Source organism: Piliocolobus tephrosceles, chromosome 16 (assembly GCF_002776525.5).
Source record: "Piliocolobus tephrosceles isolate RC106 chromosome 16, ASM277652v3, whole genome shotgun sequence".
Taxonomy (NCBI): Eukaryota; Metazoa; Chordata; class Mammalia; order Primates; family Cercopithecidae; genus Piliocolobus; species Piliocolobus tephrosceles.
Genome location: NC_045449.1, coordinates 7,170,945 through 7,186,792, shown reverse-complemented (window position 1 = coordinate 7,186,792; position 15,848 = coordinate 7,170,945). Strand labels below are relative to the sequence as shown.

Genomic DNA, 15,848 nt, shown 5'->3' with positions numbered 1-15,848 from the left:
AAGCAGAAGTTATAATGAGTGGAGATCATGCCACTGCATTCCAGCCTGGGCAACAGAGCTGTCTCAATAAACAAATAAATAAATAAACAAACCCTCAGAGGGGACCTCCAGAGTGACCTAAAGGGGCTGGGTGCGGTGGCTCACGCCTGTAATCCCAGCACTTTGGGAGGCCAAGGTGTAAGGATCACTTGAGGCCAAGAGTTTGAGACCAGCCTGGCCAACATGGTGAAACCCTGTCTCTACTAAACATACAAAAATTAGCCGGGCATAGTGGCTGTAGTCCTGGCTGCTTGGGAGGCTGAGGCAGAAGAATTGCTTGAGCCTGGGAGGTAGAGGTTGCAGTGAGCCAAGATCGTGCCACTGCACTCTGGCATGGACGACACAGTGAGACTCTCAAAAAAACAGAAAAACCAGAGTGACCCAAAGGTCCAGTGGCAGAGCCAAGGCTGGGTCTGCAGGCTCCTTCCTCCCAGTTCACTGCTCTCACTGCATTTCCATCCTTCATCTCAGGTGGCATCTAGGGCCCAGGGGGAACCTCCACATGGAGAACCACTGTTGCAGTACCTCTCACATCTCTTCTCTGTCCAGACCCTCCAACATTTCCCATCTCAGGGTATAATTCAGTGAACTAAAAGGCCATGTGTGATCTGGCCTCCTGTGACCTCTCTGACCTTCCCCTTGTTAACTCCATTCCATTCTCACTGGTCTTCTGCCTCAGGACCTTTGCCCTTGCTGTTCCCTCTGCCTGAAACACTTACCCAGTAATCTGCACAGCTCAGTCCCTCACCTCCTTTAGGTTCTGGGTCAACTATCGCCTTCTTTTTTTTTTTTTTTTGAGACAGTCTTGCTCTGTCCCCAGGCTGGAGTGCAGTAGCAAGATCTCGGCTCACTGCAACCTCCGCCTCCCAGGTTCAAGCGATTCCCCTGCCTCAGCCTCCTGAGTAGCTGGGACTACAAGTGCCCGCCACCACACCTGGCTAATTTTTTTTTGTATTTTAGTAGAGACGGGGTTTCACCATGTTGGCCAGGATGGTCTCCATCTCCTGACCTCGTGATTCACCCGCCTCGGCCTCCCAAAGTGCTGGGATTACAGGCGTGAGCCACCGCGCCCGGCCTAACTATTGCCTTATTGGTGATGCCTTCGTAGCCTGACCTTATTTATTTATTTATTTATTTATTTATTTATTTATTTATTTAGAGATGGAGTCTCGCTGTGTTGCCCAGGCTGAAGTGCAATGGCGTGATCTCGGCTCACTGCAACCTCTGCCTCGCGGGTTCAAGAGATTCTCCTGCCTCAGCCTCCCGCGTAGCTGGGACTACAGGCGCCCGCCACCACCCCCGGCTAATTTTTGCATTTTCAGTAGAGATGGGTTTTCGCCATGTTAGCCAGGCCTGGTCTCAAACTCCTGACCTCAGGTGATCCGCCCTTCTCTGCCTCCCAAAGTGCTGGGATTACAGGCATGAGCCACCGCGCCCCGCCACGATCTTTCTAAAACACACATTTGAACTTCTTTGTTCTAAAAATGTCTCGGTGGACTCCTTGCTGCCTGTGGGGCCAAATCCCAGCTTCCGCACAACCCGCCGTGTATGTGGACTGCACTCTGTCTCTATACTCATCTCTTGCGCCACTGAGCCAGTGCTCCCCAAGGCCAGGACTGGTCCTGGCTTAGGATCCAGTCGAAGAGACTCGTCTAGGGGGTCTTTTCTGACCGCGCGTCCTCCTCTGGCCCTCTAGGCGGCCTGAGCACGCTCACTGACACCGTTTGGCGGCTTGTCACCTGCGTGGCTTGGGCACTTGCAGAAACTGCTGTTGCTGCGAGGTGCCCGTGTGGGTCACCGCTGCGCCAGGGAGAGAAGACTGCGAGGTCGCCCCTGGGAGGCAGAAGGCGAGCCAGGAGCCAGTCCTGGAAGCCAATGAGTGAGTGTGAAGGGTGTTCCGCTGCGTCAGCGAGGTCCGACCGCCCTTGGGAGGAGGAGCGCAGGGGCCAGCGCGGCGCTGGCCGCCCTCGCCTCCCACCAAGGGCGCTGAGCACGCACGCCGCCGACCTGGCGGGGTTCACGGGGCCCGGGCCCAGCCGCCGCCTCCCACAGGCGCTCCTACTCTCCGGGCATCTGCAGTCCGAGCGGAAGGGGCGGGAACGCCGGCGACGCTGAGGAGCAAAGCACACGCTCGGCTTCCCGGGGCAGCGGACGGCCTCCTTCTTCCCGGCGCAGACGCCCCTCCCAGGAGGGGGCGGGCCCGGCGGGTCGGGGGGCGGGGCCGGGGTCGGGGGGGCGGGGCCGGCGTCCGCGCTCCGGCCCGCCTCCGCCTCCGCCAGCTCCTGTGAGCCGCCGAGTGCTAGGCACCCGGGCTGTTCTGGGGGCTCCAGGTGAGCGGGGGCACAGAGGGGTCAGGGAGACCGCCCTCGAGGTGGGGCTGTCGGTCTGACCGCGGGTCCATCTGTCCTGCCGTCCGCCCACAACCTCCTCCGCAGGATGGGAGAACAAAGGGAGGGGGCGGTTCTGGGGCCCCCGAGGGAATCCTGGGTCCCAGGTACCCAGCCCCGCCCGCTGACACTTGGGTTTCTCCCCGAGTCAGAGGCGCCGCCCAAGAGACCCTGGGCCAGCGCTGGGCGCAGCTGCCTCTCCGCGTTTGCCTGTCCGTCTTTGTGTCTGTCTCTGTGTCTGTCTGGCTATCTCCGAGTTTGCCTCCGCTTCCAGAACTAAGCCACCCAGACACCATCATCCCGAAACCTCAAGCCCTTCTCCCATGGCAGGTAAGTGTGCGCGCAAGTCCGGGGGTCTCCGTTATCCCCCCACGGACTTAAGAGCCGGGTGCGAACACATCCTCCCGGAATGTGCTCGGACTGGCTGGGTGGGGCCCCTCCCTTCCTTCCGGGGAACCTCCACCCTGCTCCCCTGCCCCATCTTTCTCTGCCTCTTGCCACCACGTTTCTCCTGAAGCCTTGCGACCCATGGGCTGAAGAATAAGGGGATGAGGCCTTGGGTCCCTTTCTCATCTATCCTGCCCCCACCGCTTTACAGGCTACTTGCCCCCCAAAGGCTACGCCCCTTCGCCCCCACCTCCCTACCCTGTCACCCCTGGGTACCCGGAGCCGGCGCTACATCCTGCGCCCGGACAGGCGCCAGTGCCCGCCCAGGTACCTGCCCCAGCTCCCGGCTTCGCCCTCTTCCCCTCGCCCGGTCCCGTGGCCTCGGGGTCTGCTGCCCCCTTCTTGCCACTGCCTGGGGTGCCTTCCGGCCTCGAATTCCTGGTGCAGGTGAGTGGGAAGGAGTGAGGGAGGATGACTGGGAGGGGACCTGGGCGTCCAGATGGGCCAGCTGATGTGCGCGCCGCCCCTCTTTCCAGATTGATCAGATTTTGATTCACCAGAAGGCTGAGCGAGTGGAAAGTGAGTAGAAGGAGTGGGAGGTTGGACCTCATGATGGTGGCCTGGATGGTGGGCTCCTGGGCGCGCGAGGCTCTATAAGTCTCCCCGTGTCACCCCGGGCAGCGTTCCTAGGCTGGGAGACCTGTAACCGCTATGAACTGCGCTCTGGGGCCGGGCAGCCCCTGGGTCAGGCGGCCGAGGAGAGCAACTGCTGCGCCCGTCTGTGCTGTGGCGCCCGCCGGCCGCTGCGTGTCCGCCTGGCCGACCCCGGGGACCGCGAGGTGTTGCGTTTGCTCCGCCCGCTGCACTGTGGCTGCAGCTGCTGCCCCTGTGGCCTCCAGGAGGTGGGAGGAGGAAAGGGGCCGGGAGGGCGGGCCTTGGTGGGGCGGGACAATGATGAGGTCCACCTGAGATGAGGCCTGAATTAGGTGGGAGTGGGCAGGTGGGGATGGGAGGTTTAGTGAGGGCCAAGTAGACACATGATAGAGCTGGGACCCCTGCCTCCGCAGTGACCCTGTCTGCTTCCCACTCCAGATGGAAGTACAGGCTCCCCCAGGTACCACTATCGGCCACGTGCTACAGACCTGGCATCCCTTCCTCCCCAAGTTCTCCATCCAGGATGCCGATCGCCAGACAGTCCTGCGAGTGGTGGGGCCCTGCTGGACCTGTGGCTGTGGCACAGACACCAACTTTGAGGTATCAGGAATACTAGAGGTTCTTGGGACCTTGGTAAACCTGGATGATGCTTCCATGAGGCAGGGTAGTTAACACTAAGGTCAAGACCCTGAGCTCATCAATCCAAATCCACTGTGACTCCGACCACATTTGCAGCATTCTTCCATTTGGAAATAGAATGGCCCCGTGGTCTTATAAAAGCATAACAACGAGGATTTCATCTTCAGGAGCAATGTTGATTATTACACGTGGCTCTGAGGTGGGCAGAAAAAAAAAATCTAAGGCCAGCCTGGATTTGGGGTGAAGGATGCTTAAGTCTGTGTGGGCTGGGCCCATGTGGCTGCTGTGTATGAGTTTGTGAGCCCAGGCCCTGGAGCAAGCACCATTTTAACATGTTAACATCCTGTGGCCTGCCCTGCTAAAGTAGAATCCACATGCCCCTGCCATTCTGAAATCCAATATATCCTTCTCACTGTGTATTCCTGTCACCAACCTGGAAGCTAGAGATCCCAAGTGGTGAGAATTTCAGAGAAAGGTGAGGCCTGGGAAGCACCTTGGTTTCTAGAAGACAGACCCTTGAGTTCTTTTTGTTTTTTTTTGTTTTTTTTTTTTTTTTGAGACGGAGTCTTGCTCTGTCGCCCAGGCTGGAGTGCAGTGGCCGGATCTCAGCTCACTGCAAGCTCCGCCTCCCGGGTTTATGCCATTCTCCTGCCTCAGCCTCCCAAGTAGCTGGGACTACAGGCGCCAGCCACCTCGCCCAGCTAGCTTTTTGTATTTTTTAGTAGAGACGGGGTTTCACCGTGTTAGCCAGGATGGTCTCGAACTCCTGACCTCGTGATCCGCCAGTCTCAGCCTCCCAAAGTGCTGGGATTACAGGCTTGAGCCACCGCGCCCGGCATCTTTTTGTTTTGTTTTGTTTTGTTTTTTTGTTTTGAGACGGAGTCTTGCTCTTGTTACCCAGGTGGGAGTGCAATGGCATGACCTCAGCTCACCACAATCTTTGCCTCCCAGGTTCAAGCAATTCTCCTGCCTCAACCTCCTGAGTAGCTGGCATTACAGGCATGTGCCACCATGTCCGGCTAATTTTGTATTTTTAGTAGAGATGAGGTTTCTCCATGTTGGTCAGGCTGGTCTCAAACTCCTGACCTCAGGTGATCCACCCGCCTCAGCCTCCCAAAGTGCTGGGATTACAGGCATGAGCCACTGCACCCGGCCGACCCTTGAGTTCTTTAAGGGATAATTCCTTGTGCAGATAAGGGAGAAACAACGGGTATAATCCAGTAGACTTTCCAACGCTTCTCATGAGGTACCCTACCTAAGATTACTTTGCAAAAATGAGTCACCTTGGTAGCCAGAGGGAGATTCCGTGATGGGAACCAGTTGGGAATAAGATGTAATAACTGTGTGATCTCCGGATGGGAATGTATAGGCTGTGGGGTTCTCATAGGGCCAGTGTCCCTTTTACATAATTATAAATGATCCATACTTGAGGCTGCACCCTTTAGAACCACGGCAGGAAGTGCCCCAGAGCTGTAGGACAGTGCAGGAAGGGGATGGGAATGACACAAAAGGAAATCACTCCAGTTCTAATCCCGGAGAATGAGCACAGGAAAAGGACCAGGAAGTCACGGGGAGTAACTACCCACATTGGCAGGGCCTGTTGCTGTGTGGCTCAGAGAAGCCAGTGGAAATTGTGGTCCTCAAAGGCTACTTACTGCTGCCCCTCCCCACAGTAGATAGGTGTGTATCCCCTCTAGATGAGGCTCTCATGCAGTGCTGGGCAAGGCCCTCACCTACTTTGTACTCTTTGGGGTAGACAGCCTTCTAGGAGCCTTCCTGGCTGGTGAAGTACAGCCAGGATTCTGGTAGCTTTCCTTGCCCTTTTGGCCAGGTTACTTTGTGCAGGGCATAAACTGTGCCAATTGTGGGTGGTAGGGGCATTGGGAACCAGAGCGAACCTAGCAAACAGCCATACCCTAAGGGGGTTGGATTATATCATGCTTCCATTTCTCCCACCACTGATGTTCAGTTATGTCATGCATCGCCTTTGGATAGCAGCAGATCTGAGTCTGAATCCTAATTTTGGGTATAGACTCACAGCGTGATCTAGAGTGCCTCAGTTTCCCCAGCTGTCATACTCTGTGATGGGAACCAGTTGGGAAAGCGATCACTGGGTGACCTCTAGAGGTGAAGATTCACTGAGTGGAGACCCTGCAAATCCATACATGCGACTGTGGGAGTGAGACTGGAGCAGGTGAGACTGGCTGCCTCCTCCTTAGTTGGGTCCTTCCTCCCTCCCGGCTAACAGGTGAAGACTCGGGATGAATCCCGCAGTGTGGGCCGCATCAGCAAGCAGTGGGGGGGCCTGGTCCGAGAAGCCTTCACGGATGCAGATGACTTTGGCCTACAGTTCCCACTGGACCTGGATGTGAGGGTGAAGGCTGTGCTGCTGGGAGCCACGTTCCTCATTGTGAGTTGGCTGCCCCTGCCCCCACCTCCTGCCTGTCCTTTGCTGTTATTTGAAGCTTTATGCATTACCTGGCCTCTTGCTAGGGGAAAGTCAGGGACAGGTGTTGTGGGGGTTGAGGTTCCAGAGCTGGCCTGTGACAGCCGAGCTGGCTGGCCCAGCCGGATCTCCCGTTGACAGTGGCCTCCTCTTAGGACTACATGTTCTTTGAGAAGCGAGGAGGCGCGGGGCCTTCTGCCGTCACCAGTTAGAGGCCACCATGGTGTGAGGAGACCATCACCTCGACGAGAACTCCAGATGGTTGCCTGCACTGGCCCCTCCTCCGGGCGGCCCCTTTCCTCCATGTACACTGCAGGGGACAGAAGGGGGCCCCCACCCCTACCCTACTCCCTGGCCTCCTGCCCCTGTGGTACCCAAGGAGGGGTATGTATGAGAGCCCCTCTCCTGCTACCTCCCACCATTGTCCCAGCAGTCCCTTGGCACACACGCTTATCAGCTTTCACGCTTTCCCCACGCACTCCCTCCCATCCCCTTCCAGGGCCTCTGCTCCAAAGGAGGCCTCTGGAACCCAGGACTCTGGGGTTTTACAAGAGGGCTGGGGTGGGGAAGGGCAAGCTGCACCAAAGATGGTGGACATAGCCACCCCCCAGCATCTGCTTGGCCAATTAGTTCAGCCTCAGACCATGGCACTTCAACGGGGTCTCCACCTCCCCATCAACAGCTGCAGGGGGACCCCAGTGCCAACTTCCTCTCCCACTAGGGCCCTGCCCTCAGCTGGTGCTTGCTGCAATTCCTGTGCCTTATGTAACCGCCCTTCCTTCCCTTGCCCTAGGAAAAAGGCTGCATCTTTATATGTTACATTCATATAAACTTTGTAACTTTTTGGACATTGAAAGATGTATGTAATAGGGGAGGGTAGAAGGAGTTGATATGGGAAAAAACAAAGGGGAATGTGAGAGCTGGGCTGGGGCAGGGGCTAGCCCATCTCATAATCCATATTACCAGCATCAAATGTCCTTGAGTGCAAGACAGCAATCGTCATCACCCACGATGGCCCTGGACCAAATGAAGGCAGTTTGGGCCTATACCCCAAGTCAATATGGCGGCTTCCATCATCCAGGATGGCTGCCCCACAGAGTCCAGTGTGGTAGCTGGTGGCAGTTCAGGATGGCTGTTCGCATGGTCCAGTGTGACCCCTTGATCCTCTCTAGTGAGTAGAAGCTTCCTCTGGATATGATGTACAGCAGCTCTTTTCCTCCAAGTCCTCTTGTTTGAGAATGTAGTGGGCAGACTAGATCCTTCTTGGCCGAGCCAAAGGAGCTTCAGCCTTCAGAAGCCAAGGAGCATAGGAGGGAGGAGACGTTTGCCAGTGCCTCCCACCATTGTCCCAGCAGTCCCTTGGCACACAGGCATATCAGCTTTCACGCTACGTGCCTATAGCAGGTAGGGTCTCCCCAGGTGGAAAGTCTACCCCCGTCAGGACCTTGTTCTGGTTCTGTTTAGTCCCATGTGGCCAGGCCCTCGGGGGCCTAGGCTTTTCATGCTGGTGTCCGTGCCTGCAGAAGCTGAGCTCAGGGCCTGGCTAGGACATAGCGGCTGGCAGCTGAGAGGTCCCACTGGTAATGCTCCAGGATGCGCCGGCAGTCAGCTCTGGACCGGCTACTCAGGTGGAAGAGCTGGTCTACCTGTGGAAGCAGGAGGGTGGGCTGCAGCTGACTGCCGGGTTGCAGGGGCAGGAGAGGAGGGACCCCAAGAGAACGGACTGGCTTTACCTTGAGGTTCCGGATGGCAGAAACCACATCTCCGCCAGTGGCTCCTAGTGCTGTCTGGCACTCCTGGTGGGTGACCCCATGCACACTCAGCTCCACCTGCAACAGACAAAGCCCCACTCAGGCCCCTGCCCCTGCCTGTAGCCCCTTGTGGCCACCAGGCCATTTCAGTGAGACCTCACCTCCATAATCTTCCTCCGCAACTCAGGGTCAGGCAAGAGGCCTCCAGAGAGGGCGGCGGCTTTACCAGCTCCAGGCGCTCCCATGGGGTGATTGTGTGGGAGTTTTTTTTTGGGCCAGGGAAGCCTCTCCCTCGGGGGCTGGCTGGGCTGAGGAGAGCTAGAGGATAAAGGTGGGCGTGGAGGCAGGCCAGGGGGTCCTTGGGGCACAGCTCTGGCTTGTCGAATTTCAGGGGGGCTTGAACCACCCCCTGTGGGGCGAGGACCCAGGGACAGAACTGACTCCAGACTCCTGGAAATGCCTGCACGGTTGAGAAAGAAACAACTTGATCTCGTCTCGCTGCAGCCTCCACCTCCTGGGCTCAAGCGATCCTCCCACCTCAGCCTCCCGAGTAGCTGTGACTACAGGTGCATGCCACTACGACTGGCTAATTTTTGTATTTTTGTAGAGACGGGGTTTCGGCACATTGCCCAGACTGGTCTCAAACTCCCGGACTCAAGCCATCTGCCCACCTTGGGCTCCCAAAGCGCTGGGATTACAGGCATGAGCCACCATGCCTGGCCCCACTCTCTGTCTTCATCTGTGCGGAGCTGGATGGTTTTGCAAGCATTTGCAGATGAGCTAGCCAGCCCTGTCCCTGGGTGGTTCATGTGTCAGGTGAGACAATGAGACAGATGTGCAAATGGACACCAAGGCCCAGGCAGAGGGCCCAGAGTGTGGAGGTGCTCTACAGTAGGGAAGGCAGGAGGGCTCCCTGTCTTTTAAGATTCCACAGTAGGCCGGGTGCGGTGGCTCACACCTGTAATCCCAGCACTTTAGGAGGCCGAGGTGGGTGGATCAGGAGGTCAGGAGATCGAGACCATCCTGAAAAACACAGTGAAACCCCGTCTCTACTAAAAATACAAAAAAATTAGCCGGGCGAGGTGGCGGGCGCCTGTAGTCCCAGCTACTCAGGAGGCTGAGGCAGGAGAATGGCGTGAACCCGGGAAGCAGAGCTTGCAATGAGCGAGATTGCGCCACTGCACTCCAGCCTGGGCAACAGAGCGAGACTCCGTCTCAAGAAAAAAAAAAAAAAGATTCCATAGTATAGGGCTGGGTGCAGTGGCTCACGCCTGTAATCCCAGCACTTTGGGAGGCCAAGGTGAGCAGATCACCTGAGGTCGGAAGTTCAAGGCCAACCTAGGCAACATGGTGAAACCTCATCTCTATTAAAAATACAAAATGTAGCCGGGCGTGGTAGCGCATGCCTGTAGTCCCAGCTAGTCGGGAGGCCGAGCCAGGAGAATTGCTTGAACCCGGGAGGTAGAGGTTGTGGTGAGCCAAGATCACGCCACTGCACTCCAGCCTGGGCAAAAAGAGTGAAACTCTGTCTCAAAAAAACAAAAACAAAAAAAGATTTCACAGTATAGCTAGGATGCCAATAGAAAGAATTCAGAGGAAGGAAATAATAGATGCAAGGGTATGGATCAGGGCAGGGGGTCGGAATTGACGGGCTGGTCTTGATCTCCTCAGAGACTCTGGAGTCCACCACACCCACCTTTCATCCTCTCCAGGGGCACGTTTCTCCTCTGGCCCCGTGCTGGGGGCACATCCCAAAGATTTGCCTTCTTTCTGTCTCTGTCGGAGAGGGATCCAGTTCGTCCTCCACACCAACCCTCCCCACCCCACAGATCAATACACCCTCCCAAAAAAACTCACGGGGAACCTAGGAGACCCAGCGCCCAGGGTGGAGGCTGCAGCTGCATTCTGGTCCTGTCCCCAAGCTTCCTTTCCAGAGAATCTCCTGGACTGCATCAGTTCTCCCAGCCCACCCCTGTCCCCCACCCTTTCAGGTCCTCACCCATCTATGCTTCCTGGCTGTTGATCTCCCCGGGCAGGGGTGCCTCTGTGAACTGGACGGGTGACTGGCAAGCCCCCCGCATCTGCCAGCGTCACCGCTGAGGCTGGGAAGCTGCCCACTTTGAAGGTGCGACCATTCTGGCCCTTCCAGATTGTGGAGTCGGGGCTGTGGAAAGAGGAGCTGGTAAATGGGATAGGCATAGGGCAAGAGTTAGGGCTGGGCCCTGGCCCTCAGTCAGCTCACCACTAGGCTACGTGTCTTGGAGCTGCATCTGCCTAGAGGAAGGGAAGAATTTTCCCTAATGCAATAAGGCTCTATGGGCCAGCAGTGGCTCCAGCAGGGAGGCCAGGACCATGCTGGAGCTTTCAGGACCCAGTGGGGAGAGGAGATGAGACAGAAGATCAGGGTTAAGGAGCTGGAGAGAAGCAGAGAAGGAAGGGATCAGGAATGAGGTTGGGAGAGTATCCTCCTCCTGAGGATGCTTGGGAGGTACGGGACTGTCACCTGCCCTCGATGACTGTGATGGGGTCACCAGTCTCCATCCTCAGGGCGCCTGGCTCTGTGACATCCCTCACACAGCATCCTTCCGAAGGCCAGGCCTGTGGAGACAGGAGAAAAAGGTGGCTGGGCTTGTGGCCTGAGTCAGAAAGGTAATATGGGAGCAGGAAGAAAGAAAAACCCCACTCTGTATGTCATCTGTGCTGGGCCCAAGGTGGGAATCTCCCTGTCCCCCAGTTGTAATTCAGTGAGGAAGGCAGACCTGGATCCCATGACAAACAGGTCAGGGCTCAAGGAGCAAGCAAGGGCCCTAGCTCTACCTAGGGGGACTAACAGGAGCGTCATCCTGTACACTGCTTTCACTCCTCATCCAGGCCCGTCAGAGCAGCCTCCCAAGCCCCTCTGGGAAATGTCCACTCCTCTGCAGCCTCACTGCCTCTGCCCTCACCCAGACCTCTTCATCTTCCTTCTGCTTCACAGCCACTGTTGCCTACCTGGTCTCCCAGCCTCAGCATCATCCCTCTAATCCATTCTTGTGCCACGCCAGAGTGCCGTCACGGGCAGAGTGGCTTGTAACTCCCCTGCTTAGTAGGCTTCCCTGGCTCCCAAATGCCTTCAGAGTAAAGACTAAACTTTAGTGGTAGAGTGTAGCAGCTTAGGGAACAGCTCTGAAGTCAAATTGACTGGTTCAAATCCCAACTCCTCCACTTACCATGTGACTTTAGGTAACTCTCAGTGCCTCAACTGCCCATCAGTAACATGGAGATAATAATAATTACCTCATCCAATGGTTGAGAGCATTAAATGAGCGAATCTGCATACACACCCATGTAAAGCTCACAGTGCAGTGTCCTGCACAGGTCAAGTGCCCTACGTGTTAGCTTAACACGCTTTGCAGAGCCCTCCATGACACAGCTCCTGCTCACTCTGCTGCCTCATTATTATTATTATTATTATTATTATTATTATTATTATTTTTGAGATGGAGTTTCGCTCTTTTTGCCCAGGCTGGAGTGCAATGGCGCGATCTCGGCCCACCACAACCTCTGCCTCCCGGGTTCAAGCGATTCTCCTGCCTCAGCCTCCCGAGTAGCTGGGATTACAGGCATGCACCACCACGCCCAGCTGATTTTATATTTTTTAGTAGAGACGGGGTTTCTCCATGTTGGTCAGGCTGGTCTTGAACTCCCGACCTCAGGTGATCTGCCCACCTTTGCCTCCCAAAGTGCTGGGATTACAGAGGTGAGCCACCACGCCCCGCCCTGCGGCTTCATTACTTCTATTTCCCCCTCCCACACTGAGTCCTTCTCTTCCTCTGCCTGTCAACATGACTGTAACTGAGTGCTGTCTTCTCTATGCCCCTTTTCTGGCCCAGACACAGACCCCAGCCTTTCAGTCTGCATCTGTGTATCCCCAAGTTGCCTCCTCAGGGCTCTGATCTCCCTGCAGGTAGGGACTGCATCTGTTTTGCTCAGAGCTGAATCCCAGAGCCCAGCACAGGCATCTGGATATGTTAGTCCTTGCATGGAACCCTGAGAAAGCGAATGGAGGGAAGAGGGACTCTATCTGGTGAGGTAGGGGGTTCCCACCTCTTGCAGCAGCCCCTCCAGGTGGGAAAAGCTAGGCCGGTCAGCAGGGTGGGGGGCCCAGCAGCGCAGGGCGAGGGAGTAGAGGGCCCTGGAGCAGACGGGAGGCCTAGGCAGCCTGGCTCTGTCCTCCAGCCGCTGCAGGATGAGGTACGGTGGGACCCCGGCCCAGGGTTCCTCGCCCCCGGAGAACATCTCCCACAACGTCACCCCAAACATCCACACGTCCGAGGCAGACGAGAAGGCTCCGTGGCGCAGGCTCTCTGGAGCACACCTGCGGAAGGAAGTGGAGCTGAAAGGGGCCGGACACGTGCTCCTAGGCGGCTCACCTTACACGGAGCACCCCGGAGTGCTCCCATCTTTCACAAAAGTCCTCTTTTCCTAGGAGGATAACCCTTCTGGTCCCAGCTTCCCTCAGAAGCCGGGCCCCCTTCGATCTCCCTCGGATGCTGCCCTCCGGATTCGCCCGGCTCAGAGCCCGATCCCCCCGCGGGCCGGCGCTCACCATGCGTAGGGGATGGGGCGGGGCCCGCCCATGACGTAGCGGCCCCGGGTGCCGCCCAGAGGCCGCACCAGTCCGAAGTCAGCCACCTTGATGGTGCGCGGCGACGCCAGCAGCAGGTTGCGCGTAGCGAGGTCTCGGTGCACCAGCCCACAGGCCCCCAGGTACGCCATGGCTCCCGCCAATTGCCGCAGGAAGAGGCAGAGCAGGGACACGGGCAGCGGGGGTGTCGGAGCCGAGGCCGTTAGGCGCGCGTGCAGGGAGCCCAGTGGCGCCAGCTCCATCACCTGCAGGAGGGAGCACCGCGCCGCGTGAGCCGGACCCACTGGTCCCAGCTTCCCTCCTGCCGCACTCTCCTGCCGCACGGCTGTCCCGGGAACCAGCGGCTGGATCTGCTCACCATCTGCAGAGGCTGGCCCAGTACAAGGCCGTGCAGACGCAGCACGTGTGGGTGCTCCAAGTTCATCATGACCGATACCTCTCGCAGGAAGTCCCCCAGTTCTGTGCCCATCGGGCCTTCGGGACCTACCCGGAGGGACTTGACAGCCACTGGGACCTGGACGTGGGGGGAAGCAACTTTAGGCATTGTGGGCATGAAGAACAGAGGGGACAGCTGGCCTGGATGAAGTGGGCTCCCTGGACACTCACACTCTTGCCATTGGGCAGCGTCCACAGCCCTCGGTGCACCACACCGAAGCAGCCCGAACCCAGCAGCTCCCCTCTGCAAACAGCACCCTCTGGGATCAGACACTTGAGGCCCCCTTCTGGCTCAGGGAGGTGCGTTGGGCTGTCCGAGGGCAGGGTGGGCTCCTTGTGCTCAGGGGCTAAACCTCCAAGGATCTGAAACAGGGATGGGAAATCCGGTATGCAGAGCCCTGCAGCCCCCTCCCTGCCCCTCAAGCCACCTCATTCCCAGGCCCAAGCTGCCCACCCAGAACACACACCTTGTAGACCCAGTTCTTAGACTTAGGCCCGGAACGTAGCCTTTTCAGAGCTTCGGACAGTCTGCGCTGGGCTGTGGGAGGCCAGAATCAGGGCTGGGGTGGAGGTGGGGGTGGGGAAGAGTGCGGAGAGACTTACAGGGAAGAAAAGGGCTGGCAGAGGGTTGTGGTGGGGGAAGGCAACTGATAGGCTATGGACAGAGACACCAGGGCCTGGGGGCAGGGGTCTCTCACCAGGCCGGCCCATGCCAATGCCGTCCAGGTCCTCGGGCTTTACAAAGTCGAAGTGCTCTGGCCGAGTGACATTAAGCTCCTCAAGGATGGGCCAGTAAAACTGGGCCAGCTGGATGTCCCGGAGCAGCTTCAGTAGCCACAGGGAGCCGGCCTCAGGAAGCATGTCCAGAGAAGGAGTCCCGAAGGATGAGGGCACTCTCCTTCAGATGTTCGGCCCACGGTAAGCCCTAGAGAGACCGGGTCTCCAGTTCCACCTGCACGTCATCAGAAACACTCAGGTACAGAGGGAGGGACACAGCAGAGACAGCCAGGATCCCTGCCACTCACACACACAAATACCAGGTAGAATATTCCCCGTGCCCACGGCATCTGGGTACTCTGTCCCTTCACCTCTGAGTAACCTGCGCTGCTCACACCTGCAATTTTAGCATGCTGCCTGCTCCTACTACAGACTCCAGGTATGTTACCATCCTGACTCTGAAATATCATGGCACATCATCCACCCGGACACCCAGAAACACTGCCCTTTTAGACCTCACTCATACACAGCTGAGACATCTCCCTTCCTCCAACATGAGACATGTTTGCCTGCCACACACACTAGAGATGCTCAGATATGACAACCACACCATACCTCAGGCATGTAGGTAGAGCACACACACACACACGAAGGTACACTGCCTCCCACACACTGAGACCTACAGATATACTGCAAAACATGGCCGAGGCTCCCAAATACATGTCCTCCTTTTTTTTTTTTTGAGACGGAGTCTCGCTCTGTCGCCCAGGCTAGAGTGCAATGGCACGATCTCAGCTCACTGCAAGCTCCGCCTCCCGGGTTCACGCCATTCTCCTGCCTCAGCCTCCCATGTAGCTGGGATTACAGACGCCTGCCATCACTTACGGCTAATTTTTTGTATTTTTAGTAGAGACGGGGTTTCACTGTGTGAGCCGGGATGGTCTCGATCTCCTGACCTTGTGATCTGCCCACCTCGGCCTCCCAAAGTGTGTCTTCTTTTTTTTGTGTGTGATAAGTCTCGCTCTCTCATCTAGGCTGGAGTGCAGTGGCGTGATCTCGGCTCGCTGCAACCTCTGCCTCCCGGGTTCAAGCAATTCTTCTGCCTCAGTCTCCTGAGTAGCTGGGACTACAGGCGCGTGCCACCATGCCCAGCTATTTTTTGTATTTTTAGTAGAGACAGGGTTTCACCATATTGGCCAGGCTGGTCTTGAACTCCTGACCTTGCGATCCGCCCACCTCGGCCACCTAAAGTGCTGGGATTACAGGCGTGAGCCGCCGCGCCTGGTCGATATATGTCCTCTTACCGCTGAGACATTCCAGCATGCCGCCACAAAACGCCCAGGCTCATCCATGTCCTTCCATGAGATGTTCCTTGTACATACATGTCATATCCATGGGACACAGCAGTTCACTGCCTCCAAACACCTAGATACACTGCCCCACACGACTGAGACACAAAGGTCCACATGAACACAACACAGAGACATCGAGGCACAGTGTGCACACAGCATACCTGAGCTATAGGGGCATAGGGCCACCTCAAGCCAAAAGAGGTCCAGGGTCCTTGCCTCTCCTCCACCGGAAGCAGCAACATTTGAAATCAAATCAGGCACTTGTGATGGCCGCTAGGCTTAGGTGCTGCTTATGGAGTCACTGAGGCTGTCAGGTACACAGTCCCACACCTACCTGAACTCAGCCCCAGGCACAGATCCCTGCCGGCAGCCTGAGTCACTAGGTCTAACTTGGCTTCAAAGCAACTCCACCAA

General features: G+C 57.1%; 2 protein-coding genes across 9 annotated transcripts; one reads left to right on the top strand and one right to left on the bottom strand.

Annotated features, from left to right (window-relative positions):
• Positions 1 to 1,973: 1,973 nt before the first annotated feature.
• On the top strand, positions 1,974 to 7,408 carry PLSCR3 (phospholipid scramblase 3). Of its 8 annotated transcripts, none has more exons than XM_023193217.2 (8): positions 1,979 to 2,369; positions 2,701 to 2,756; positions 3,025 to 3,260; positions 3,350 to 3,392; positions 3,495 to 3,715; positions 3,906 to 4,067; positions 6,355 to 6,516; positions 6,708 to 7,408. In XM_023193217.2, the coding sequence occupies exons 2-8, from the start codon at positions 2,750 to 2,752 to the stop codon at positions 6,762 to 6,764; spliced, it is 888 nt and encodes a 295-aa protein (XP_023048985.1). In that variant the 5' UTR covers positions 1,979 to 2,369; positions 2,701 to 2,749; the 3' UTR covers positions 6,765 to 7,408. The 8 variants fall into 8 exon arrangements, with proteins under 8 accessions (XP_023048986.1, XP_023048985.1, XP_023048983.1 ...); XM_023193215.2 differs by having other exon boundaries at positions 2,579 to 2,756; XM_023193216.2 differs by having other exon boundaries at positions 2,575 to 2,756.
• On the bottom strand, positions 7,365 to 14,313 carry TNK1 (tyrosine kinase non receptor 1). The gene is made up of 12 exons (XM_023193219.2): positions 14,064 to 14,313; positions 13,833 to 13,903; positions 13,537 to 13,728; positions 13,289 to 13,444; positions 12,892 to 13,175; positions 12,390 to 12,660; positions 10,807 to 10,901; positions 10,303 to 10,467; positions 10,000 to 10,079; positions 8,465 to 8,763; positions 8,286 to 8,381; positions 7,365 to 8,198 (listed from the first exon to the last, which is right to left on the bottom strand). The coding sequence occupies exons 1-12, from the start codon at positions 14,224 to 14,226 to the stop codon at positions 8,085 to 8,087; spliced, it is 1,986 nt and encodes a 661-aa protein (XP_023048987.1). The 5' UTR covers positions 14,227 to 14,313; the 3' UTR covers positions 7,365 to 8,084.
• Positions 14,314 to 15,848: the final 1,535 nt, after the last annotated feature.